The sequence below is a fragment of the Meleagris gallopavo genome, chromosome 13, assembly GCF_905368555.1.
Source record: "Meleagris gallopavo chromosome 13, MGAL_WU_HG_1.1, whole genome shotgun sequence".
In the NCBI taxonomy this organism is placed as follows: Eukaryota; Metazoa; Chordata; class Aves; order Galliformes; family Phasianidae; genus Meleagris; species Meleagris gallopavo.
The window spans coordinates 2,180,309-2,195,770 of NC_139416.1; the positions used below are offsets into that span (position 1 = coordinate 2,180,309).

A 15,462-nucleotide genomic window follows, 5' to 3' on the forward strand; every position below is an offset into this window, starting at 1 on the left:
GGTGTTGTGGAGTCTGCAGTCACAGCCCGTCACAAAATGGGTAATGCCTGGAAGCCCCCTGCTAAACCCAGGCCGAAAGGGCTCTGGGGTGGGTCAGAGAGAGGCTGGAGTGGCAGCGGTGTGGCTGAGCCCCAACCAACTCATCCTGTGAGGGCTGCGTGAAAGAGGCTGAATCCAAAAGTTCCATTGCTTTCATTTGCTTATCTGCGTACGAACACTTCCCCTTCTGCTGCACGGACCCACAGTGCACTCAGAGCCACCCCTACAGCATCACGGCAGCTCCTGACACAACACAGCACTGCCTGGCTCCTGCTGGCCCGGCAGGTAGGGGCTTCCCGGATGGCCATGGGGTTCTGTGGGGCAGGAGGGGGCTCAGGGGTGACCTCTCAGCGGGGGCCGCGCAGCGATGCTGAGAGCTGGGAGGGCTGGTGCCTCTGCTGGTGGGTGTGATGGGTGAGCTGCTGCTTTTGGGGTCGGGGTGGCACTGCAAAGGATGCAAATCTGTTGGGTGCCCTCCACCCCTGCGCTGGGACCGCTTCCTTCTGGGCAGTTCGGGGCCGGGTTGGTGCCAGCACCCGGATGCCACAGGATTTGCATGGCAGGCAGCTGTGGTGGCTGTAGCCCCATCGTGCCCCAAGCGTGGCCCCGGGGCTGTGACTGGGTGTGTGTGGGGCTGGGTGCCTTTTGCAGGATCGCGGAGATGCCCACCCTGCTGCTCACTGCTCTCATCCTCTGCCTCGCTGAGCCTGTCCTGCCCAGCCAAGGTGGGAATAAGTCCCTGTGCCCCCGTGCTGCTGGTGGGGGTGGGACGGGGCTGGGCTGGGAGGAGGTGGGGATGGAAGCTGGGCAGGTGCTGCGGTCGGGGCTCATCTCTCAGAACCCCCCTTGCAGACACTGAGTACATCCAGAGCTGCATGCATAAGCTGTCAGAGGGGCTGAAACAGGGCAGCTCCCGGCACAACTGGGCCAGGTGAGTGCAGCCCCATCCCTGCTGTTCCCCCACTCCCCCACATCCCACCAACCCCATTCCCCTAGCAGGTTAACAGAGCTGGAGCGGGCGCTGGCCCACAGCACGTTTGGCAAGGAGGAATACAGCTTCAAAACCAACATCCTGGAGGCCTTTGTGTTCAACATCACAGCCGGCCGCTTCCGAGGGCTCAACATTAGCAGCAACATGGTGGGTACCGCTGTGCCCTTCCCATGGAGTGCTCCTGCATCAGCCTCTACCCATAACCTACTGGTGCAGGATGTGTCGGGGCCACTTCCCCTCACAGCACGGAGGGTCCCAAGGCAGCTCCACAGCACTTCCTGCACTGCTGAGACCACACTTCCCTGCCCTGAGCTCCTCTCTCCCCAGCCCAGTTCTCCTCTTTGCAAAATGCAGCTAGTGCTGGAGCCAGGACCCTGCTCGGCACCTGGGGCTGGGGATGCACAGGGGGTGCCCACAAAAGCGTGACCCCTCCTCTGCCCCCATAGCCAGTGCAGAACAAAGAGCAGGCGCCAGCATGGCTCAAGGGCAGCATCAACTTCCCTGTGGAGCTGATGGAGGGCATGGAAGCACAGGAGGAGCAGAAGCTCATCTGTATTCACATCCACAGTGCCAGCCTGTTCCTGGTGAGCGCCGGCAATGAGGGTGCCTGGGAAGAGCCGAGCCTTCCTTGAGCAGCCCCATGTAGATACGCTATGGGGCTGCGGTGGGGCCCCATAAGGCGTCTTGCTCTGTCTCTCACAGGATGAGCACAACAGCTCTGTGCTGAACAACCACATCCTGGGGGCCTTCCTGCACAACAGGCGGGTAGAGCAGCTGCGGCGCCCCGTGGAGATCCACTTCATGCACAACGAGGAGTTGGTGAGCTGAGCTCCACCGTGGCACCATTGGTGAGACGCGGGGTTTCCAGGGAGCAGACTGTCCCCATCTCACTTCCTCCATCCTCCATTCCACCAGGACAGCTCCAATGCTACCTGTGTCTTCTGGCAGCCCGCAGGCACGGGCAGTGCTGGCACATGGAGCAGGAAGGGCTGCGAGACGCAGCACCAGAAGGGCACCGTGCGCTGCCTCTGCAACCACCTCACCTACTTTGCTGTGCTGCTGGTGCGTGGCTCCTGCCCTTCCTCCTCCCACCACATAGGACACCCCATGGCTTACCCCATGTGCACCTCTCCGGACAGATCCAGGCACACAACCTGAGCGAGTCTGAGCTGCAATCTCTCACCTACATCAGCACCGTGGGCTGCTCCATCTCGGCCGCTGCTGCCTTCTGCACCCTGCTGCTCTGCTGTATCTTCAGGTAGAGCTGTGCCATGCCATGTGCCATGCTGTGCCATACTATGCCATGCCATTTGTTGTGTGCTATGCCATGTGCAGTGCTGCATGACACCACGCCACGCTGCCCACTGTGCCACACCATTCCTTGTGTTGTGCCATGCCGTGCCATGCCATGCACAACGCCATTTTTTGCTGCCTGGTGAGCATCCTCTGCACCCCGTGCCCTCTCCCCTCCTGCAGATGCCGGCCGCGGGACGACACGACCAGGATCCACATGAACCTGCTGGCTGCACTGCTCCTGCTCAATACCAGCTTCTTGCTGAGCGAGCCACTGGCTGAGGGCACCATGGGAGGCTGCCAGGCTGCGGCCGCCCTGCTGCATGGCAGCCTCCTCTGTGCCCTGGGGTGGATGTGGGCTGAGGGCTTCCACCTCTACCTCCTCCTCATCAAGGTCTACAACATCTATGTGCGGCACTACCTCCTCAAACTCTGTCTCTGCACCTGGGGTGAGTGCCCCCATGGCCTCCCACTGCCCCGCTGCCCTTGCCCGGCCTTACCTGGCCTCTCCCTGGCCCCCAGGTCTGCCCACGCTGGCCGTGGTGGCTGTTCTCATCTTCAGAAGAGAAATCTACGGGCACCACGTCATCAGCACTGCTGACGGTTACAAGAACGTGACCATGTGAGTGTGGGGGCTGTTGGCTCCCCAAGCACACTATGCATTCTGGGCTCCCCATGGAGCACCCCATGCACTTTGGGTTACCCAGGCACTCCCATGTACCCCATGAACCTTGAGTTTCCCCATACATCTTAAATCCTCCACGCACCCTGGGCTCCCCATGCACCCCCAAGGGCCTCATGCATCCCATGAACTCGAGATTAGCCATCCATCCCATGCACTTTGGCTTGCCCATGCGCTCCCATGGATTCCGGAAACCTCAGGGTTCCCATGTACCCCATGCACCCAGGGTTCTCCATGCACTTTGGGTTAGCCACAAACCCCCAGGGATTCCAGAAATCCCATGCACCCTGAGTTTCCCATGTGCTCCCAGGAACCTCAGGCTTCCCAAGTACCTCATGCGCCTTTAGTTCCCCATCCACCTCAGGGATTTTAGAAACCCCTTGCTCCCTATTCACCCTGGGTTCTCCATGCACCTATGCACTTTGGGTTAGCCATGCACCCCCAAAGACTCCATGTACCCCGTGCACCCCAGGCTGACCAGGGTTAGGACACAGCTGTCCCCCATCCCCACCAGGTGCTGGCTCACCAGCCCGCCCGCCCACTACATGACCCTGTGCTATGCTGGCCTCATCCTGCTGTTCAACGTGCTGGTGCTGGTGGCCGTGGTGGTGGTGCTGCGGAAGACACGGCAGCAGCAGCGGAGGGCGAGGAGGGACTGGGTGACGGTGCTGGGGCTCACCTGCCTGCTGGGCACCACCTGGGGCACGGCCTTCTGTGCCTTTGGCGTGCTCCTCGTGTCCCAGCTCTACCTCTTCACCATCCTCAACTCCCTGCAAGGTCAGCACCCGGGTGGGATTTTGGGGGAGGAGGGGGTTCCCTCGTCCTCCCGGCGTGGCACTGAGGGTGCCCACCGCACTAACTGTGTCACCCCCCAGGTGTGTTCCTCTGCCTTTGGTACCTCAGCACGCATCGCAGCAAGCGCAGCACATCCGACTGCAGCGCCTCCTGATAGCGGGGCTGCGGGATCGGCCTCGGTATTTAGCGTTAATTAAAGTGGCGTCCGGTGATGGAGGCGGCGAGGAGCCGCCAGAGGGCACCAGGGCAATGGGCTGGAGCGTGGTCGATGGGAAACGGGTTTTCCTCCCATATAAAAGCAAACGCGGAGCAGAGCTCTCCGGTACGAACGAGCTTTTTGATGGAATCATAGCCGCTAAGGTTGGAAGAGAACCTATAGGATCGCCGAATCCAACCGCTGACCCATCCCCTAACCCTGTCCCTAAATAGAATCGCAGAATCATTAAGGGTGGAAGCGACCTCTAAGTCCGGCCCCACCCCATCACCCTTAGTGGGGTTCCGGCAGCCCAACCTGCAGCAGACACACAGCGAGGAGAAACTGTGGGGGCAGGAAACGTGGCTGCAGATGGTGATGGCGAAGTGGCAGCCCAAACCGGCCCCAGTTTGCGTCTCTGCACCCAGGACTTTGGAGCCGGTCTGTGGGGACAGGTCTCACATTGCGGGGTCCTCCCGTCACCATGCAGGGCACGGTGGCACAGCTCCAGCTCTTCCCATACCACTCCGCTGAGTGTTTTTCCCTTTCTGGCTGTTTTGTGGGACCTATTTCTGGGAACAGAGCAAAGGAAGCCATTCGCCCTTGTGCTTTGTTCTGTGCACAAAGGAAATTTGCCGCTGAGTTTCCACCCGTCCCGCTCACACATCGAGGACAAAAGCCGCCCTGCTGCGGCTCCGCTGCGATGAGCTGGGCATGGCTCAGCACTTTGTCATCATTTGGGACTTGACAAAGCTTGGTGGGATGCCAAGAGCCGGCAGGCAGCAAGCAAAGCCCATGGTGAGCATCACCTTCCTGGCCCCGCACCCCAGGCATGAATCATGACCGTGCCAGTGGCTGCGTCTGCACCGACACCGGTGCGTTCCTACGCCTGTTCCTGTAGCCATCAGTGCCTGGAAAACCTTCACCATACCCTCACCATACTCCCCCGCATGGCTGTCCTGGGGCTGCAGGGCCACGGTGCAGTGTGGCACACTCTGAAGTGCCTGGAGTCCAGAGGGCACCCAGCCGTCCCCATGTTGTGCTGGATGACGATGGGAACCGAAGCCCAGCCCATCTCACCTCCTCAAGGAGAGCCAGCCCTATTTATCTTTCCCACAGCCTTATCGGGTGCATTTTCTCAGCACGCAAGCATTCAACTCCCAGGTTGTGTTGGGATCACCGGGCTGGGCAGTGGCTGGGATGAGGATGCAGGTTTGCAGCCCGGGGTGCACATAGGGGTTCTGCAGGGCTGGAGGCTCCAACCCGCGCAGAGCTCAGCCCCATGCAGTGCCTCTGGGCATAGGGTGGAATCCATGGGGTCTCCATCCGCAGAGGTTCCCAAGACTCAAACTGCCCAGTTCGAGCTGTAAATTCTTATCAGGCCCAAGGAGTGCTGCTGGCTGGAGCCCAAGGGCAAATTTTCCCCACAGGGACGTGAGGATTTCCTCCCCCAGTGCTCCACGAGGATCTTTGAAGGCAGCAGCAAGCCCCGCTGACTTCCACATCATCCAGTAACATCAACAAGTGCAGACATCAGCCCAAAAATAACTCTACTGACCTCCTGATAATGCCCTAGTGTGGACAGAAGCCTTTTTGTTCTCTGGACAGCAGCAAGGGGACGACCCAAGGTGTCATTTCCCTATAGAAGATGTGGCCCCAGGGCAGGGGGTCAGCACAGGGGGCTGCATCCTGCACCAAGGGATGGGAGCAGGGAGAGAGGAGTGAGGCTGGGGAGATGCAGGTGCAAGGGGATGGCTGCCCTGAGAGGAGCCGTGCTGGTTGCGGTGCGGCCACATGATGCAGCATGTGCCAGCCTTGGGAGAGCTGAACAAAGGGGCCACAGCTCATGGGTGATGTGAGCAGAGCACGAGGTGCTGGGCTGGGACCCTCCAAGGCACAGCGAGCACCATTCTCATCCCATTCCCATCCCTGTTCCCATCCCATTCCCATCCCTGTTCCCTGTGTAGCCATGGCACCTCGTGTTTGTTGGCTGCCTTTTGTCCCCGTGCCGCCGCGTCCGCCCTTCCCCCAGCAGCATGAAAAAGAAGAAAAGTCCCTTTCAATCCTTTGGGAATATCCGTGAGAGGCTGCGTATTTACGCTTCCTGGCCACCTCCCCGCCATCTCCTTGGAGCCCGGCTCTCCCTTTTCAGCGCACACAAAGGGCTGCCTGGGCTGGAACCCGGCCACGCTCCCTTAGCTCTGCACGCACCGCGCTGCCGTCGGGGCTCGGGGCTCCGTCCCGGACCCCACATCTCAGGGGGTGCAGGGCACAGGGAGCACCGCGCTCAGGACCCACTGCCCGCACCCTCATTTCCTGCCCCAGAGCAGGACACGCTTCTTAGGACGCCGCGTCCCGGCCGCTCTCGCATCGGCTGTTATTCTTTAATCCCTTTCCCAGCCGGGCGTGCAGCCTGGCAGCCGTACAATTCCTTTCCTCCCTGGCCGCCCGCCAGCCCCAGCTCCGGGGGCGTTCCCCCCGCCCCACCGCCGTCCCTCTGCCGATCCCCGGCCCGAAGGGGCGATACCGCCCGCCCTCCCCTCCAAGCCCGGCTCTATCGCACGAGCAGGTGCCGCAACGGAGGGGTCTCGGCAGGCTCCCACCCCCGCTGAGTCACCGCCTGCCCCGGGGGTGGGGTGGGAGCGGAGGCGGGGCGGGGGAGCGCCGAGCCGAGCGCACAGCTCCGTCGAACCGAGCAGCGCCGAGCGGCGTCGGGACGGCGCGCCCCGCCCGACCCCGGCACAGGTAGCCGGGTACAGGTAGCGGCGGTGGGGGTGCGGAGGTGAGGCCGGGGCGGCGCGATGCCTGGGGAGCGGGGGGATGCTGCGGGCTCTGCCCCGGGATTCGGCCCCCGGCGGCGGGCGCGGTGCGGCAGTTCCGTGCCTATTGCTTTGTGGCTCAGCGCAAGGTGTAACGCTCTGTCCGTGCAGGGAATGGGGCTTCCCGAGGTCTTCCTGCGTGCAGCCTCCGTCCCTACGGGCTCTTCTCCCTTTTCCTCTCTAAATCGGGCTCCGTACCCGCAGCCGGGCTGGATTCCAGGGCCGTGGAGCCGCCCCGCGGGGCAGCTGCTTGCGGCTGCTGCCTCGGCACAGCTGAGCCCTGCCAAAGCCTCACCACTCTGCCGTGCCGTGCCGTGCCGTGCCATTCTATGCTGTTCCACGCCATGCCATGCCATGCCGTTCTATGCCATGCCGTGATGTTCCATTGTACACCATTCCACTCCATGCCACTCCATTCTGTGCCACACCGTTCCATTCCATGCCGTGGCACCCAACGTGTGTGGCTCCCCAACCCGGGAGCCCAGGAGCACACCCCGCTCTGTGCAGGCTCGGAGCAGCCGGCGTGTCTCAACAGAGTGCTCTCCCACCCCGATGCCCGCCGGGGGATTCCTCCTGCAGCCGTGCGCCTGCTGCTGCCGGTCCCGGCACGCTGCTCCCGGTGCTCCACAAGGGATGGGGCACAGAGCAGCAGTGGGAAAGCAAAATGAAATCTCCTGGAATAACCCCCTGGCAGCATGGCTGCGGGCAGGGCTGCCAGCCAACGTAGATTTCACAGTCTGGTGGGCACAGAAGCCTGCTACCACCAGCAGGGAGCCAGGGGGGCTTTTTGATGCTCAGATTTGGGGCACAAACCAGGCTTTGGGCAATCCCATCTGCACGGTGCCACCCTGCGATGGGTTTGCCGCTCCCATGGGAATGAAGCCCCGACCCTATAAACGCCACATAGTTGGTCACCATCCAGCTCTTAATCCTGCAGCCCTCCCCTGATGCTATTCGTAGAGCAACAGGTTCACAAACAACTGCATGCTGCTGGGACACGGCACCCCGGGGCTGAGCGCTGCGCACCTTTCTGGGGTCACCCACGGGTGTTGCAGGGACGTGGTGGAGCTGCTGTGTGCCAGCTGGCCGGTGTCGAGCCGCCAACTCCTTTCCCATCAGCTCACAGACAGCTGGGCCTTGGCAGGGAGCAGGGCTCTGCTATGCAGCACTGGTACCTGACTCTGCAGCAGGGAGCTGAGAGGCTTTGGCGAGGCAGGGAGCAGTCCTCATCACACATTGGGGTGTATTTTGCATTGCATTTACCCCTTTTTTTTTTGTGGTTGAGAAACTGCAAGTCCCACCCTTCACACCAGCACTGCCCCTGCTGCATTGGTCGATTTGGGTTCCGAAGATGCTCGCTGCGTTTTGGGGCTGTGGTGACCCATGGCCCCATGTGTTCCCATGGGCTCTGCAGCCGTCCTGGTGGCCGAGGGCACGTGCCTGACGCCCGCTGGTGACGGGAAGGGGCTGACGTGCCGATGCCGTGAGCAATGTGTGGGCTGCCCACGGGCTGCAGGCCAAGGACAAGGGCGCATTGTGAAGGCAGACCCGCTCCCCGTGCACGGGTCCACTCCAGGCCATGTCTCCGTGCCTGAGTTTCACCCCCCACCCCCCAAACCGTACCTCCTGCCCCATGGGTGACGGGCTGTGGGCAAAGAGCTGTGCCCCCCATTAGCATCTCTGTAGTGCTAAGGAGCCTGGAAGCAAAGCCAACAAAAGTCTCCTCATCAACACGTTTCCAGTGTTTGTTGGAGACACGAGCGCATCTTTCCTTCTTGGGGAAAACATGCAAATCCCCATCTCGATCGAATTCCTGGTGCCCAGTCACCCAGAGAGCAGGAAGGTTTCTCACCGGGCTCTTGTTTTTTCCAGCTTTAGAGGTCACAGTGTTATTCCTCGGCTTCCCTTTCCGATGAGCGCATTCATTTAATGGTGCTGAGAGAACACAGTGTAATGTCCCCACGCCAGGGGCTGAGCCTTTGGGGAAAAGTGTGCCCTGGGCCAACTGAGGCTGCTCCAACCCCCCCCCCACCTCCAATGTGGGACAGAACAGCAGCTTTTCTATATGTTCCTGAGGAGCTTTTGGGCTTAGGGTTGGGGAAAGCCATCCTGTCCCCATGCTGTGGCTGTCAAAGAGGGATTCCTGGGAATGGGGGCATTCGCCACCCCCGGGTACCTGGGTACCCCCATGCTCCTCCTCCCTGCTGCCCCCAGGTACGTGGGGTGGCAGTGCTCTGCATCCCCACTGCCCCCCGGATGCGGAGGAGAACAGGCAGTGCCTTTTGTGGGTTGTGTCAGTTTTCTCCCCTCTGTGTCGGGAAATTTTCTCTCGCCATTGTTCAGCTCAGGAAGCGGCAATCAGGCGGGTCGGGCGAGCGGGGGAAACATCACTGCTCACCTCCACTGTGTCCTGGTTGGGCTTTCGGTTTCTGGTTCTGGTTGGGCTCAGGAATAGCTCAAAGGGATGATCCCTCCCAAACCGTGCCTGTGCCATACCCACACCGGGGACCTCAGTGGGACCATTGTGCCCATGGCAGCGTGCTGAGCTACAGCAGGACTTAAAGCCACAGAAGAGCCTTTCTTTTTAATTTTATCATTCTCACGCACCCAGGACGCCGTCAGCATACTACTCGTGTCCAGCATCACGGCAGTGGTCAGAGCCTCAGCTGTGCAGCATAGATTTGTGGCCAGCACTGCCTGTGGGAACTCTTCTGCACAAATGTAGCCGCAGCTCCGCTTTGCATAGCAGCAGCTATCTGCATACCTGGCCGGCTTCGTGTCCCAGTGCAGCCTTCACTGGTGCAGTCCTGGCTGCTGCTGGGGGCTGGGGGAGCTCTTACAAAAAGTGGTCCCAGGAGCGTGGGAAACGCACACAGCCGAGGCACAGCGGGGATGGGGGGAGGTGGCAGCGGGGGGACAGAGTCCCGCTGCGGTGTGTGACATGATCAGCTCCTCGCTGTAAGCACCAGTGAAAATAATTCTAGGCTCGGGGAGTTAGGAAACTGCTGTTTCCTTCTGTTCTTATCACCTGCCGAAAGAAGCCAAGGCAGGAACCAAGATATGAGGCAGTGGGCAGGCGGGAGCCCCCTGGCTCCTGCATCCCTCCCCACCATCAGGGTGCCTACTCCTCTTGGTGGCGGTGGCACCCAGAGCTGACTGTGCCCCCAGCTGCTGTCCCACCTTGGCTCCCCATCCCCTGACACCGTGCCTCTTTTCTATGTGACCCTGCAGGCTCCATTTGCTCCTGGGAGGCAGAACCCAGGCTGAGAGCCAATCACGATGAAAGTCCTCCTCCTGCTGCTTCTCCCCCCGCTCCAAGGTAGGCAGCACCCTGCCACGTCCTGGCAGCCCCAAAACACAATGGTTGAGGGCACCAATGGGTGAAACACCTCCTGGGTTTGGGTCTCCGAGGTGGGAACCTGGAGAAAGGAGCGGGTCTCCATCCATCTGCAGAGTCTGCCTGTCAATGGGGAGGAAGGGAGCCCAGCACACTGCTGAACCCTCCGCTGTGACTGTGGGCAGGGTGGGCTTGGGGTGGCTGTCCCCGTGCTGAGCAGTGTCTCTCTGTCCTTATGCAATGCAGGGGTGGGGGCGAGCGGCCGCCAGGAGGATTTCCGCTTCTGCGGGGACAGGAACCAGACCAAGAACAGCTCCGTCATCTACGAGCACAGCTCTGCCAACATCTCCATTGAGAACATGGCCCAGGCACTGGTGATAAGAAGTCCTTTTTTGACAAACAGGATAAACTCTTCCTACCAGTACAGCCTGCCAACCACCTTGGGCAGGTATCGCTTCTGCGTCTACTGGTTCAAGGCCAACAGGACCCTCTGGTTGGCATATGGGAAGCAGAGCTTCTTCCTGGGCCATGAGCCAACTGATGGCGTCACACGGGGCTTGGAGAAGACCAGGGCCTCCATCTTCAATGTGTCCTATGTCTTCAAGGGCCAGAAGAACACCTCCCTTGAGAATGCATCTGAATATATTTTCCCTGGTAAAGGCAATTCAGTATTATTTCAATGAGATATGAGTTGATTCCATCCCCAGTGCTGGGACCACAGGTGTGGTCCCGGTGCTGTGCTGTAGTGTGATGGTATCAGGACCATGCTAAGGGGCGATAGGAAGGACAACTGGCTCAAGCAGCCCGTGGCATCCAAGGGCAAGGAGCTCCCCAAAGATGAAGAAAGAGATTTCCAAAAGTGCTTCAGCCCAATAAAACCCCAGGAGGCTCTGCAAGGAGCACCAAGCTGCAGGCACCTGGAGGAGCCCCGTGGGTTGGGATCTTTGTAGGGTCACACCAGAGCCCTTTGCTTCGGGTCACGCCAGGGCTGCAGGCAAGGAGAAGCTGGTGCTGCCAGTGGTCCTGATGTCATCCTCTGTTTGTGCCACCAGTCCCTCCAGAGATGATGCCTGTCTGGAAGCAGGATGTGGAGGATGAGCTTGCTGCCCTGGATGGCCTCCTTGCACGGGTGCCATCTGCGGGCTCCAAGGCGCAGCGCTCTCTTCGGCAGTGAGTGTGGGGCTGGGTGATCATGGGGCATCCACTGAGCCATGCCTAACTGTTTTACTGGCCCCACTCACCGTGCCCTATTTTCTACAGCAAACTGGGGGCCTTGGAGAGGACGCTGGCACAAGTGGAGCTTGGAGGACAGAACCAGACCTTTGGGAAGGCTGCCCTGCGTGCAACAGTGCTGAGCATCAGCCCCACACAGGCTCCTCGCCACCTGGCCTTCGCTTCCCCAAAAGAGGTGGGTCCGTGTTACCCTGGGGCTAGGCACCCCTCTCATCCCCATTGCCCCTGAAGGGCTCTAAGCAACACGCCAGCATCCAACCAAGCTCCATCCCAGTGGGTCTGTCCTCGCAGGAGAGCAGAGAGGTGCAGGGGTTTGCTGTGGACCTGCCAAGCAGCCTATTTGTGATGGCAAAGAAGAAGGAGGAGGAGGTGGTGGAGCACAGGGTGCTCCTGGTGGACATCAACAGCCAAGCTATGTTCCAGGTAATGCCCGCACCATGTGGCGTGATGGGTGTCCCTGCATCCGTCCCTGCTTCAGAGATGTTAGGTGCTCCAAAGATTAACTACAGCACAAAGGAGAGGCACAGGACCTCCTCTCTGGGATCTCTCCCTTCCTGTGATGTTACCACTTCCTTTTCCTGCAGGATGAGAACAGCAGCCACATCCTGGGTGACAAGGTAGTTGGCATCTCTTTGGTGGACACGGTGGTGGCCAACCTCTCCGAACCAGTGGTTCTCACTTTCTTCCACAACCGGCTGCCGGTAGGTGGGGAAAGAGCCTCATTACACCCAATCCCTCCAGGAATGGAGAGTGAGGGCAAGGAGACTGTTAGATTGAGGAGTGATCGCCACCCAGTGGGTCCATGTCCTTGGTCTTTCTGTGGCATCTTCTGGGGCTTCACCACATGCACAATCTCCAGGACTGGGGACACTATCTAGCAGTTTCTCTGCTCATTCATTCAGCTGATCAACGCTGAACCCCTTGTTTAAAGATGGGGCCTGGGGAGCCTCTACCTTAAGCCCACACAGGCCCGTCTGTCCCCTGCAACCATCTCACCCCCAGCCCGATGTTGTCCCTACCAAACCTGGGCTGTGAGCCCAGAGCCCTGCACAGCACCTGAGCATCTGTGGTTTTGTCATTTCAGAGGAATGTGACCCCGCGGTGTGTCTTCTGGAGGGAGGATGGCACCGGTGAGTGTATCTCTGTTTGGGTGAGAAGTTCCTTCAGCTAGGTACCAAAGATGTGCTGTTCTGCACCTCCCTGCCTTGTTTCAGCTCCATAAACCTTCCCCATGATGGGAGGATCCCAACCTCTGTCCTCCCCACTGCTACGGATGCTTTGGAAGCTCCAAAATCCCAAAGCTGCTGTTCCTGCTGCTCTCTCTTTCTCTTGCAGCCAGCTCTGGGAACTGGGACAGCTACGGTTGCACGACAGTGGAGGGGGACACACGGACAGACTGCAGATGCAACCACCTCACCTACTTTGCCGTGCTGATGGTGGGTACCACCTTCCCACAGTTCCCTCCATCCTTCCCACTGTTCCCTCACTGTTTCTCATTCCTATTTCTCCCCAGGTATCCTCTCCAGAGATTTCCTACCTACACAGGGACTCCCTGAGCATCATCACGTACATAGGCTGCCTCATCTCAGCTTTGGCATCTATCTCCACCATCTTTTTCCTCTACTTCAGGTATGGGTTGGGTGCTTTCTTCCCACTGGGTAGCGCATCTAGAAGCACAGTGAAGGAGCCAGGTTGGAAGAAAGTAGAGTGCTCCTCTCCAGAAACTATTGCCTCGGCCAGGTTTCCTGCAGGGTGCTCAAAAACACCTGCACTTTTCAATGACTGGGAAAATCAGCTTGGTGGTTGTCACGGATCTGGCAAACAGGAGCCAGTGTGACACCGCAGGGTGTTTTGGGGCACTGAGGATGCTGGCCGGGTGTGGTGCTGAGTTCTCTTCCCCTCGGTTCTCCAGGAGCAAGCAGCGAGACCAGATCACAAGCATGCACATCCACATGAACCTGCTGGGTGCCATCTTCCTCCTGGACTTCACCTTCCTCATCTCGGAGCACTTGGCTTCCAGCAGCAGTCAGGCGGCCTGCAGAGCCGGGGGGCTTTTCCTGCACTTCTCCCTGCTCAGCTGCCTCACCTGGATGGGAATCGAGGGCTACAACCTCTACCGGCTTGTGATCGAAGTCTTCAACGCCTACCATGACCACTTCCTCCTCAAGCTCTGCCTGGTGGGCTGGGGTGAGGACTGGGGAGGCAGAGACCCCTGAGGGGCAGGGCAGTGGGGTGATCGGGCACATGGATTCTGCTCCTGAGTCTTTCCCACCGTATGTGGTGCCTGGATAGGGATGGAGACGTGTTGGAACAGGTGTCTGAGAGCAGAGACACCCAGGGCTGTCCATACAGATGGGCTTGGGGCAGGAGATGTTCACACATCCTTGCTTTGGAAAGGAGGGTGTGGTAGGGCAATATTATGATCTTCCAATGATCTTCCAATGCCCTGTGAGACCCCCATGGGGGTCTGTGCACAGAGATCACAAGCCTGCTCCTCAGCCAGGGCTTACACCAGGTGTCCTCATTGCACGCTGCATCCTCGGTTCACCCCAAGGAGAGGAGGTTCTTCATACACCATACAAGGGAAAAGGGGAAGGAGTTCTTCCAGAAGGTCTGTGAGGGTGGCTGCTTCATTCTGTTCTTGACACGCAGGACTTCCCTTCTTTTGTGTGATGTTGATCTTCCTGGCTAATTGGACCAACTACGGCCCCTTCTACATTCCTGTCTATGAATCTGTTGGTGGAAGGTCCACCAATGCAACCATGTAAGTCAAAGGAAACTGGTCTTAAAGTTATCTGGTTGAGCCTCCACCACATCCTATAGATTTTCCTTAGCCCACAGGCTGTGCCTTACCCAGGGTTTTGTGTTGGGCGGGACAGGGGATCCCCACTCCGTGTTTTACTGCGTGCTCCCCCCCAAACGCTCTGTCTTGTGCCCCCACGGGACGACACAGCATAACCCTCTGCCTTTCTCCTCCCTCTAGATGCTGGCTCACGAGCCCCCTGATCCATAATGTGGTGAACCTGGGATTCTTCAGCGTGGTGTTCCTCTTCAACTTGGTCATGCTTGGGGCCATGGTCCGGGAGATCCTCCGCCAGAACAAGAAAGGTCACAAGCTCAAGCACGTCCTAGCCCTCTTTGGGCTGAGCATTCTTCTGGGCATTCCGTGGGCACTGGTGTTCTTCTCCTTCACCTCTGGTGTTTTCCGCCTCGTCTCCCTCTACATCTTCACCATCGTCAACTCACTCCAAGGTGATCCTGGGGCGCTGGGCTCCCCCAAAGGCCATGAGCTGCCCTGGGGCTGCCCTGGGGCTTTGGGTGGGATAGGTCAGGCAATGGTTGGATATCAGAGGATACCTGACCCTGGCAGACCAGTGCCTCACTCTCAGCTGCTGATGGTCCCCTCAGAGGGGTTCAGCCACCTTTTCTCCCTCCTCTCCCAGGTTTTCTCATCTTTCTCTGGTACTGGACCATGGTGCTGCAGGCGAAAAAGTCTTCTGACTTCCAGTGCAGCTCTGACAGCGTGAAGCTACAGCCCAACAGCAGCCAGAGCCACCCTGGCTGAGCCCCGTGCTGGCTGTGCCGTGGGGCTGCCTGGCAGAGGGTGGTCACTTCGCTACTGCACCCGCTGGGAAATCAAGGACCCACGGCGGGGACCCTCAGCCCCTCGCCTCTGCTGGCCCCATGTTCCCCATCACTGCATCCCCCCGAGTATCTGGGTGTCCCCATCCCTGCCTGCCTGCTCCTGAAGAGACGGGGCTGGCTCCCGGGGCAGGGCAGAGGGATGCATAGGGCTGCGGCATGGGGCAGGGACAGGGCCCTCTGTGCCTCCCAACGTCCCTTCCATTGCCCCAAGGCCACCAGGTGGGAAAGACCCCATCTCCAGCCCTTGCTTGTGGCCACTGATAGGGCCCTTCCCAGATGAAGACAGAATAACAGCCACGGGGACACCCTCTAGCAGCTGAAATAATCTATTTTTGTTATTTTGTTGAATGTTTCTCTATTTTTGTATGGTGTAAACATTGAATGATTGCGCTCGCACGTCAGACCTGTGCCCATTAAAGTCATACCCACTCTGAG

General features: G+C 59.5%; 2 protein-coding genes across 8 annotated transcripts; both read left to right on the plus strand.

The window, feature by feature from the left end:
• The first annotated feature begins 189 nt into the window (after positions 1-189).
• Positions 190-4,129, plus strand: LOC104912970 (adhesion G-protein coupled receptor G5). Of its 5 annotated transcripts, XM_010717849.4 has the most exons (12): positions 190-324; positions 691-764; positions 892-970; positions 1,036-1,177; positions 1,477-1,614; positions 1,733-1,849; positions 1,946-2,092; positions 2,170-2,288; positions 2,507-2,772; positions 2,846-2,945; positions 3,520-3,782; positions 3,881-4,129. In XM_010717849.4, exons 2-12 carry the CDS (start codon positions 701-703, stop codon positions 3,952-3,954), a joined length of 1,509 nt encoding a protein of 502 aa, XP_010716151.2. In that variant the 5' UTR covers positions 190-324; positions 691-700; the 3' UTR covers positions 3,955-4,129. The 5 variants fall into 5 exon arrangements, with proteins under 5 accessions (XP_010716151.2, XP_085091326.1, XP_019475185.2 ...); XM_085235200.1 differs by lacking the exon at positions 892-970 and having other exon boundaries at positions 265-324; positions 1,039-1,177; XM_019619640.3 differs by lacking the exon at positions 190-324 and having other exon boundaries at positions 346-764.
• Positions 4,130-6,588: 2,459 nt separating this feature from the next.
• LOC100542287 (adhesion G-protein coupled receptor G1) lies at positions 6,589-15,461 on the plus strand. Of its 3 annotated transcripts, none has more exons than XM_085235199.1 (14): positions 6,589-6,738; positions 10,044-10,131; positions 10,396-10,803; positions 11,202-11,319; positions 11,410-11,557; positions 11,674-11,805; positions 11,967-12,083; positions 12,467-12,512; positions 12,718-12,818; positions 12,896-13,011; positions 13,295-13,569; positions 14,035-14,146; positions 14,366-14,634; positions 14,826-15,461. In XM_085235199.1, the coding sequence occupies exons 2-14, from the start codon at positions 10,092-10,094 to the stop codon at positions 14,945-14,947; spliced, it is 2,004 nt and encodes a 667-aa protein (XP_085091325.1). In that variant the 5' UTR covers positions 6,589-6,738; positions 10,044-10,091; the 3' UTR covers positions 14,948-15,461. The 3 variants fall into 3 exon arrangements, with proteins under 3 accessions (XP_085091325.1, XP_085091324.1, XP_085091323.1); XM_085235198.1 differs by having other exon boundaries at positions 6,613-6,752; XM_085235197.1 differs by having other exon boundaries at positions 6,639-6,775.
• Position 15,462: the final 1 nt, after the last annotated feature.

What these genes read in the sequence shown, in the direction of transcription:
- LOC100542287 (XM_085235199.1), top strand. Translation starts at nt 10,092, where the DNA reads ATGAAAGTCCTCCTCCTGCTGCTTCTCCCCCCGCTCCAAG. An exon ending in CCTTCGCTTCCCCAAAAGAG is followed by an intron (nt 11,558 to 11,673) that starts GTGGGTCCGTGT and finishes CTGTCCTCGCAG; the next exon opens with GAGAGCAGAGAGGTGCAGGG. An exon ending in TCTTCCACAACCGGCTGCCG is followed by an intron (nt 12,084 to 12,466) that starts GTAGGTGGGGAA and finishes TTGTCATTTCAG; the next exon opens with AGGAATGTGACCCCGCGGTG.
- LOC104912970 (XM_019619640.3), top strand. Translation starts at nt 494, where the DNA reads ATGCAAATCTGTTGGGTGCCCTCCACCCCTGCGCTGGGACCGCTTCCT. An exon ending in TCCCGGCACAACTGGGCCAG is followed by an intron (nt 971 to 1,035) that starts GTGAGTGCAGCC and finishes CCATTCCCCTAG; the next exon opens with CAGGTTAACAGAGCTGGAGC. An exon ending in ACTCTGTCTCTGCACCTGGG is followed by an intron (nt 2,773 to 2,845) that starts GTGAGTGCCCCC and finishes CCTGGCCCCCAG; the next exon opens with GTCTGCCCACGCTGGCCGTG.